The sequence below is a fragment of the Lepidothrix coronata genome, unplaced genomic scaffold (genome assembly GCF_001604755.1).
Source record: "Lepidothrix coronata isolate B3197 unplaced genomic scaffold, Lepidothrix_coronata-1.0 Scaffold47, whole genome shotgun sequence".
Classification (NCBI taxonomy): domain Eukaryota; kingdom Metazoa; phylum Chordata; class Aves; order Passeriformes; family Pipridae; genus Lepidothrix; species Lepidothrix coronata.
This window is the reverse complement of record NW_016690227.1, coordinates 1,544,244-1,554,190: the sequence shown is the minus strand read 5'-3', so window position 1 is coordinate 1,554,190 and position 9,947 is coordinate 1,544,244. Positions and strand designations below refer to the sequence as shown.

The window sequence follows — 9,947 nt, the reverse complement described above, 5'->3', positions numbered from 1 at the left end:
ATCTGTAAGAACAGGGATGACGAGAAACGTGCCGGAGGTGGCAGCGCCAGGGTCTGTGCAGGGCGTGAGGCTGAGGAAAAGCCTCCGTTCCCCGCGGGGCGCAGCCTCGGGCACAGCCGCCTGGCAAGCGCCGGGTTTGCCAAGTTCGCGGCGAAAGAGGCGGAGGAGGGTTCTCGGAGCTGGCGCTGACGGGGGCATTTGTCGCTCCTTTCCCCCACCGGTGACCCCATCCCCTCTTCTCCCACACCGCGGCGGGGGCGGCGGGGGCGGCAGTGCCTCCGGGGGCGGCGGTCGTGTTTGCGTTTGTGCCGGCCAGTCACATGGAAACCGGTTCGCAGCGCCCCCGCACCCCCGGGCTGCCCGGGCAGCGGCCAGCTGAGCCCCGCCGTGCCCTGACGTGGTCTGGCCGGGCAGCCGAGCTGTCAGTGCCTGCGCTGCGGCGTAGCTTCCCTGTCGGCCCGGTAAGGCGGGCGGGGGCCGCCCTAGCAGGGCATCCCCGCCCTTGGCCGGGCTGGGCAGCCGTGGGCGGCGGCGGCCCGGGCAGTGCCGCCCGGCGGCGGGGCGGGGAGCGGGGGAGGTGGGGGCGAGGGAGGGGGCGAGGGCGGCTCTCACTCCTCTGCTCTCCTCTCTTCCCTCCCTCTCGGTACCCCCGCCTCCGACCTTCGCTGCTGCCCCGCTGCGGGATCGCGTCTTGGACCGGCCCGTCCCTTAAGAAGTGGTGAGGGGGGCCCGGCCATGGAGACCCTCGTGCGCCCTGGGGCCAGCAAGCCTCCCACCGGGTAAGCCTCCCTCCTGCCGGGACCCTGGCCCGGCCGGCCACCGCTCGCCTGCATGGGAGGAGCGGCTCCGGACGGCGACAGCGGCCGTGCTGGCCGGCGGGCCTCGGTGTCTTCCCTCCCTCCCGCCTGCCTCCCTTCCCTCTCGGGGCGGCGAGAGGGAGCCGGCGCACAGGTGTCGGCGCCCGGCCCGCTCTGAGAGCGCAGCCCGTGGGGAGAGGGGGAGCAGGGGACGGCGGGCGGTGAGCTGGGGTGCAGAAAGGTCAGGAGCGGGAGAAAGTGCCTGCTTCGCCTTTGCCCTGCGGGAGGGGCGCCCCGGCCAGGCTGCCGGCGCTGCCCCTCCGGGTGCGAGAACGGAGAGCGGATTGGGTTCGGGGGTTATTCCTGCAGAGGTTGCGCGGGACGGCAGGCAGCCGCCGCCTGAAGCTCCCGACCCGGGCCGCCAGGGCTGGAAGCAGCACCACCAGCTGGGAGGAAGCCGGGGCCGCGGCGGGTCTGGGGCGGACCTGCCCGGCCGAGGGTCTGGAGCAGCCCCCGGGGCCGCAGAGATTCTCGCCCGAGCGCCAGGACGCAGCTGCCAAAAGGCTTTGAAAGGTTTATTCAGCCGTCCCGGCTGTGGGTCCCTCGGCCCCACCGCACGGCCGTGGCAGAGGAAGGAAAAGCGCTGCCAACCGCGCATTAGAAACGCCGAAACTTGTCAGAGGTTGGTGGGTGACCGCAGTGCCGGCCGGACACGGGGCACCTGTGGACGCTGCCCCCAGTTCCTCCTGGCTTTGGTGACAGGTACCGCTCTCGCAGCACTACTGCTAAATAGTAGTCAGTCCTAATGTAAACCACGGGTGGGTTTGGGGTTTCTCAAGAGAAGAGACAAATAAAGAGTGAGCCAGCAGTGAATTTATTAGTCCGTTAATTAAACGACGAGAGCACCAGCACGCTGAGGTCCTGAGTGATCCCTTTTGTCACACTAGAAGCTGGGCAAGTTTTAAGAGCTGTTCTGTCTCCTTGCAGCAATTTACTGCTCTACTTCACACTGTCTGCATGGACTGAAAGAGACTGTGATTGCTTCAGCTGCATTTTTATTTTTAGTTCTAATTTTAGGTCATAAATTTATTTTCAACGAAGTAGGACACAGCTTTAAAGTATGTGCTAGTGGACTACAGTAGTTTTGTTTCCTCAGTTTGTGTTTGATATGGAACCTTGTAGTGCCTAAAACAGAAAGTAGTACAGGGAACAGTGATTGAAGATGCCGTTGCTAGTGCTGTGGTAATGAAACAGTGTGTGCCGCGTTTCTTTGAGTTGCAGAGCGTGACATAGCTTGCTTCTCTTTTGTAAATAAAATGCTTAATTCCAGTTGCAAATGAGCCTTTTTGATCATGACCTTTTAGGCTTCCAGGAAAAGGAGTACATAGAAGGTGCCTGCCCCTCTGTGTATTTAGTTAATGTAATAGTATAGCTGCTTTCTAAAATTCTGATGAAGAGATCATTTCTGGTGCCAATTTACACGTGTGCTTTGAAGAGTAACTCAGATGCAGTGCTGTTTAAAAATTTGTCTCGATTCATAAGAATCCAAAGATTCATTAAAGAGTTTGAATTTGAAATGGGAACATGTCATTAGTGCATCTCAGAGATGAACACTGGAGTCTGGGGGCGTTTCTGAACAAAACTCCTGAATCCTTTGTAACCAGTTTCATCTGTGTAAACTTATCCACAGACAGACTCGGATATCACATACAGGAACAAAAATTACAGTAACTGTATTAACTTCAGATTGCTTGTGACATGGCTCAAGGAGATGAATCCAATTGTAAGGTGCAGATGCACTTGTGATATTGTATAACAAAATGTGTGGGTGCTAATCTGCTCCTGTGGAAGCTGATGGCAGCACTGCCATGTGCACCGAGGGGGGACTGCCTGTCTGTTTTATCTGAGCTCTGAATTTCAGCCTTGAAATACTTCTTGTTGCCTTTTCTTGCAAGTCAGAGGTTCCCCCCCTGGATGTGTCAGTGCTGTTACAGGGAGCTTCACTGAATGGTTCATAATTCCCTGAGTTGCTAACATCCATATTGGATATCAGTGGATATTTGGGCTCTAATTAGGTTTTACTTGCTCAGTGACGAAATCTGCTAGGGTCAGGCAAGTGTGGCAAGAGGACAGCTTTGTCTGTCCTTTTTGGTTCCCGTGTTAATCCAGACGTGAGCTGCCTCTGTGGAGTGTGCCTGGGGACCTCTGGCTGTTAAGGCTGTTGTGACAGAAATACCTTCCTTTCATGGCAGAAGAAATGCTGTATGTGGTTCCAGCTTATTGATTGGGTTAGCTTGCAGTTATGAAAGAGAGGTTAAAATGACCGCAGCTTCACAATTTTTAACAAAATTTAGGCAGAGCTGTTTTGTCTCTATGTAAATCATTAACAGCAACATTATGAGTTTTCCTTGTTAAACAGTGAACAAATTTAATGTGTCATTTGGTGCAGGATAGAGCAGCTTTGCTGTGTGTGTAGACAAATAAGTTGACCGTGTGTTTTATGGCATGGCTGCTTGAGAATCATGCATGTAAAAGGAAGATACTGTTGTGGGTTTTTTTGTTTTAAATGGCAAAGGAAAACTGCAATTTGTGCTGGTGTTGCAGGGTTTTCCCCATTTCTCAGTTTCAAAAAAAAATGGTAGACTTCAGCACCAAGAACTTTATTATTACTAATTGCTAGGCATGAGTTTTTAAAGTTTTACCAAGTCCATAATGCTTTATTTAAGTAATTATTTTTTTTTAGCTTATGAAGGTGAATTTAAGACAATCAGTAGCATCAGCAGAAATTAGGATTTACTCTGTGATCATGCAATAGAAGCTAAAAGACAGAAATACACCAGTTTAAAATCTACTACCTTAGTGTCTGCATCTGCCATTATTTCAGTAGGGAGAGCAGAGATAAGCTTCTCTGGGTGTCTTAATTGGTTACTTTTTTGACCATAATATGTCATAACAGACATACATTGGTCATAAGTGGTACAGCAGGCTAAAGCCTAAAATGAGAACTTACAGGATCAATTCTTCTCTACTCTTTTAGGAGCCTTGCGAAGGGCAGAGCATCTTCCCCTTTCACTGTAGGCATCTCCATCAGCAGTTTGTGAGTCTTTATGTCTGAGCACAGAAAAGCTTCTGCTGGAGTCTGGCAAATGTGGGGAAAGCCTCTATGTTAAACTGGATGTAGGAGCTCTTTCTTTAAGTAGGACCTTTATTTTCTGTGTTTCAACGTCCTTCCCTATCTCACAGGGCCTTATAGTACTAATAAATACAGGCTCACATTAGCACACCTACTTTGGAGTGATTTGGCCTGCTGGATTGAAGTGACCTTGGAAGTCAGGTAGACAGTGTGAAACATCAGTAATGTTTACCTGCAGAACCTGTATTTCTGTACAATGTGCAGAGTAGTAGATGGCAAAGGGCAATTACTGCAATTAGAAATGTAGAGCAGCAATGTGGTAGAATCATAGAGTGGTTTGAGTTGAAAGGGATCATCTCATTCCAACTCCCCTGCCATGGGCCGGGACACCTTACACTAGTCAAATTGCTCAAAGTCCCATTCAACCTGCCTTGAACACCAGGGATGAGGGCATCCACAGTTTCTCTGGGCAGCCCATTCCAGTGCTTCACCACCCTCACAGTCAAGTATTTTTTCTAATATCTAACCTACACCTACCGTCTTTTAGCTTAAAGCCATTGCCACTTGTTCTATCTTTGCACAGTACCAACTTTGAAGATTGCTGCCTTGACCAGTGGCAAGACTGACACTAGAGCTTTTGGGATTGTTCTTCATGTAGTGTCCCCATTTGTATCTGCACCACTCCTGCAGAATTCAGTCAACATTTCTTATGTGTCCACCTGAGACAAGGCACTTCCCTGTGATGCATTTTTCTGGCACCACAATCAACATTAGCCCTATCTTCCTCTCAGTCTGGGTCCAAAGAATTTCTTTCCATGTCAGTGGAGATACATCACATTAAATAAAACTCTGGTAATAGTGACAGAAGAATTGTGCTTACTATTGCAAAGAATGAAACAAGGAAATTTTTACTGTGTTTTGCAACTCCATGTGAATATAACTGTTAAGCTAATATATTGTAAGAGATTTGTATTTTCTGTCATGACTAATATGTCAGGATTGCTGAAGATAAGAATACTAACTGTAAAAGTAAGCTAAATGGTGAGATAAATGCAATGCAATCCAGTCTTGACAGCTGTTCTTTCTGAATTCCAGCTTCCCATTTCTTATATTTTACTTTCCCCTTTTTTTTTTCCTTTCTCTCAGAAATCTGCTAGTCATGTACCAGAGTAGACGATGAAAGAGAAGGCTTTGTAAAATCTCTTTCATTTCTGGACTGTCTAAAATATTCAGGATTTTTTTTGACTTTCCCCATCTCCCAGTCATCTCCCATTATTTTCTTTCCCATGAATAGCTTTTATACTTTTTTATCTTGCTCTTTTATGCCACTCCTGCCACTCTTAGATGAAATTGAATCTTCTCTTTCCTACTGTCATCTGCCTTGGTTGTTCTTCATATTCTTTCCCTTGTAATTACAGCTTCATTTTTCTGCAGGTTTTGCTCGTGTAAATTTACATCTCGGTCAAATTGCTAGTCTTCATGGAATCACTTCACTGCTCCTCAGGAGGTAGCACTACATTTTGATAGGACAGATTTTACTTACCACCCCGTCTGGGCTGGTTGCACCAATTTCAGGATGCTGCATTAGAGAAGGAGGAGGGTTAGTTACATTTTGAGCACTCTTATGGGTAGACTTTTAGATGATGCTAACCATTACAGAAAAACAACCTCCTAAATATTTATTTTGAAGTCAGTTCAGTAAATACATGACTGCTTTTTGTGTAGTTAATCTGGCTAGAAGTGTGATATATTTCTTTTTGCCGATTAGTTCAGAACACAATGCATGATTATTGCCAGAATGAATGCCATTTTTTTTGCCTTCAAAGGAATGAGAGTTCTTTTGAATATGTGTATTCATTCTTAAACATCTGTCATCATGTAGACTTCTGTTGTCACAGACCTGAATCATCTTACAAGCACTTATGAAGACTTCCTAAAAATATTAATTTGAGTTAAAGAAATACACGTAGGAGACTCCATATTATTTATACAGGCAAAATTGTAAACACTTTTACATGACCAGCTCCAAAAGCAGCCAGGAGGCCTGTGTCAGAGTTAGGGAAGTACATCACTTCTCCTGAATCACAATTCAGTACCTTAACAAGTACTCCCCTGTGCCTGGCCTTTAGCTACTCTGTTAGCATCAGCAAACACTTGATTTTCTGGCAACGACTGTGTTCTGTATACTGCGGCTTTTTGTGTTGCTCTGGCATTGTGATTTCCATGAAAAGTGACAGTTTTCACACTTTAATGCTGCTTCTGAGAGATTGAGGGGCCTTTAGAAATTGGTTTTTCCACAGCAGGTTAAGCCAGCTCCTGCATTAGAAACAAGGAATGGAAAAAGGCTTAAAATCTGTGTTTCTAGCTAAAATTATGCTTTATGGATCTTTGAAAAATAGCTGCATTTTCAGCTAATAGAAATTAAACCTTTATTAATATATTAATTCTCTTAATAGAGAGAGTGTTTCCAGAGCTGTTAGTTGCCCAGTGAGCCAGGCTGCTTATCATTAAATAACTGATGCTGGGAATAGTGTATTGTTGTCATAGTTTCAGCATGAGAGTGTCAGTGATGAGCCAGGGACTTTACCCATGCCAATGAGTGAGTCACAAAGCTGTGTGGCAGGGCTGTGCCACGATGGTGCTGACACACAGCATCTCATGCCCACTTTAGTCCCCTGGCACCAGAAACAATGTCTTTTCAGTTTCATTAATCCCCCAGATAATGAGCTGCCTCAGGTGCTATGCATTTGAGCAGACTAATTGTCATAACAAGAGGAATGGGAAAGAAAATTGATTGAGAATGGTTTTTCTATTCATGCTTGTTCTTACTATAGTTTCCAGATTCAGAGTGTCTATGGGGCAAAAAATTTAATTTATTGTTCCTGACCCTGTAAGTTCAAACTGATATTTGCATGTTAAGCTGTATTTTGTGTGTTCTTTGGGATGTGTTGTATGGAAGAGAGCTGGCAATCTCCTTTGAAAATTTCAGTGATGAAATGTGAGTTACAAAGCTTTCTTTAGTAGTCAGAAAATTATACAACCCAGATATACTTCTCTTTTTTTTTTTTTAAACATCATTAGAGCATGTAGAAAGGTGGAAATGAAGTGGTATAGCCTGCCCCCAGGTATTGGCAGATCTGCAGTAGATAGACTGCATTTTTGTGTTTGGTTCTGTGTTCTCCAGTGTCTTGTTTCATTAAAGGTGGTTGACCTGTGCATAAGTATTTAAGGCTTGTCTGTGAGTTGTTCTGCCTCTAATGCTCTCTCTCAATGTTGATGTGGTGTATGCAAAGTGGAACAACTCAGTAAGGTGTGATGGAGAGTCCCTCACCTAAGTAATCAGCACCCAGGTAATGAAGGAGATCTCTTACAGAAACCCTACATTCAAGGTCCTACTTGGCACAGGAAGGGCTGAGGATTAAACCCGCAGTAGCTTTTACTATACTGAATTGCCAGGACCACCCCACTGCCTGGAGTCTTCCTTTTTCCTTCAAGGAAGAAGTCAGGCAGATGTAAGCCTCAGTATTCCTGAAGTTGTGCTGGAGCTGGTGCTTCTATAGCTCTTAACTAGTGACTCAAAGGCTAGAGAAAATACAGTCTTTCTGGGCCACGTTTTTTTGGTGGTACTAACAATGAAAACTTTGTTTACTCAACAAAATAAACAGATAAGGTGCAAAGTCATCTCTCTGTTATGGAGCTTGAGCAAGACAGTTACATTTTGTATTATCAATGTTCTAAATATAGCTAAAATGTAAGGTTCAAAAGTAAGTACCAATCCAAAAGTACTTAATCAGATAAGTGTTACCTTACGTTTTCACCAAGGGCGACTAACAAGCAGTACAACTTTCTGTTTGCCATGCCTGCTTTCCTTTCCCGTGTGTTGGGTTTTATTTATATAAAGGAGTGCTGATCTGATCAGCTATTACTGAGGTTTTATTGTGAAGTTGAGCTAAAAGGGTAGAGCTCTGTTGTTTTTCAGTAATCAAAAGTAATTAATGATTTTTTTTTTTTAAGGCCACACAAATACATAGAGATTTAAAATGGATATCATTAGTGGTTGATGATGTGCTTTCATAATTTTCAAGGGCCTGAGTATGAATGCACCATTGATGGTTGGTTGTCACCATCTCCCAGGCTGTTCCTCTTAGTCTGCCAGTCCACCTTTTCTCTGAAAAGGTAGGGGTTTTTTTTTAAGGAATGAGATGGTTTCTTCTTGGTATTTGAGCAGGAGTTTGCCCTCTGAAGCTGTGTGAAGGTTCCCATGCTGTAGTGTACATAAGAACCACCAGCTGCAGAATCATCTTTGTCAACTTCTCCAGGGACAAAAGAGGAAAGCTCTGTTTTATATTATCTAGATTACTTTTCTTTTAAAAGCTTGTCTCTTCCTTCCCACCCCATGTATCTCACAGTGGGCATTCTCCAGTGCTCGCCCTGGAGGTCTACTGGGTGCTATGGCAGTGGCTTTCTGAGTTAAAAGAAAATAAAATAGTGAATTCTGTTCAAGACCCTTAAAAATACTCATCTTTTATTTTTGTTGTGTAGAGTTATTTTGTGGCATAACAACAATTACTTTTTCCCTGCTTTAGTAGGTTCCAAAAACATGAACAAAAAAAATAAAAAAAAAATAAAAAAAAATCCAACTTATTTTATAATAAAACATATTATTTCATTTTTTCTAACTTCTGTGCTTAGATGGCTTTTCTTTCTGCATTTTTATTTTTATGTTTGAGGTTGGTATCTTGCATATGAAGCAAAAATACCACCTAGGTAAATACATCGAGCATGGCACGTCTGATCTCACTGTGCACAGGACATGTATTTTTCCTTCTGTTTTTGTCTGAGTTTGCCGTGAGGGGAGTCTCCAAAATCAATAAAAAGTTTCAGACAAATGGGAAGAAAAAACTGTTTTCTGTGCTTTTCTTCGATCTCTGCTCTTGTGGCAGTGCTTTATTTCTGAATGTCACAGCAATGGTTCAGGGTGTTGAGGAGGGAATATCTTGGTCTGGATCCAGCTTCCTTCTGTTTCTTTTTGTGGTTTTGAGTTTAGTTTTACTTTTCTGTTTTCTTTTGAATACCTTCTGATGGTACTTTTGGTACCAAGCCTACACTTTTATGGATACCAAATAAATTACTGCTGGGTTCCCTGGGGGTACAGCTCATGTTTCAGTGTCAGCACAGTTTTCTCTGCTTTAACAGAGCTGGTGGTGTTGCTCGTGGCTGTTCTGATGAATGCTCCCTGTAGGACTGGACTTTGTTTTTGGGAAGGACAGCCTTTGGCTTCTGCCACAATTAAAATCTTGGTACTGTGACACCTTCAGGTGCTGCTAAGACTGACTTTACCAATTCGTTAAATACAGCTACATATAGGTCAGATCATGTTGCTAAACTGTTGACGTTGTAATTAACACAGTTATTTATTTTGGTTGCTTTTAATTATCTGTGTTTCTTTGCTTGTATTGAACTGAGAGTCACTTGGCCACCTCATAGCAACACAGACCAGCATTGCATGCTAAAATAACGTTACGATGTCAGATGTGCGTAAACTTGTGCTTTTTGAGACACACAGTCTTTTTACAGTCTTTTTGAGACATGCAGTCTTGTTTTGTGGCTCCTTAAAGTCTGTTGCACAGCTTCATTCCCTGGGTAGGGACTTGTTCAGCGGGGGACAAACTAGGACCATTTTCTGTCCTCAGTGAATCGCAAACCCTTCATTTACCCAGAGAAGCTGTGGATTCTCCAGCACTGGGCTGTATGTCATAGCAGACTTGCATGAGACCAGGCCAACTAGTGGATGATAGGGATAAACCAGAGTGTACAGGAAGTCATTCTCTAACTCCATCAGGTCTTTTGTAAACCAGAAGATATTTTTACTCCTGCGCTTACATTAGTAAGTAAAGAATTGCTTTCTTCAGATCATGTCTGTTATTCCTGAATATAATGTGCTAATGTGGAATTACTTATTATTAAACCTAGCTTTTCCATTGTGAAACAAACATGGATGTATCCATGTGTGATGG

At 44.7% G+C, this 9,947-nt stretch overlaps 1 protein-coding gene across 1 annotated transcript in view; it reads left to right on the top strand.

Annotated features, from left to right (window-relative positions):
* The first annotated feature begins 576 nt into the window (after positions 1-576).
* The window catches only part of COBL (cordon-bleu WH2 repeat protein), a 153,894-nt gene continuing 144,523 nt past the window's right edge, over positions 577-9,947 (top strand). The window contains exon 1 of the mRNA XM_017814894.1: positions 577-779. Coding sequence (XP_017670383.1) covers positions 736-779 — 44 coding nt within the window. The 5' untranslated portion in view covers positions 577-735. The remainder of the gene's footprint in view (positions 780-9,947) is intronic.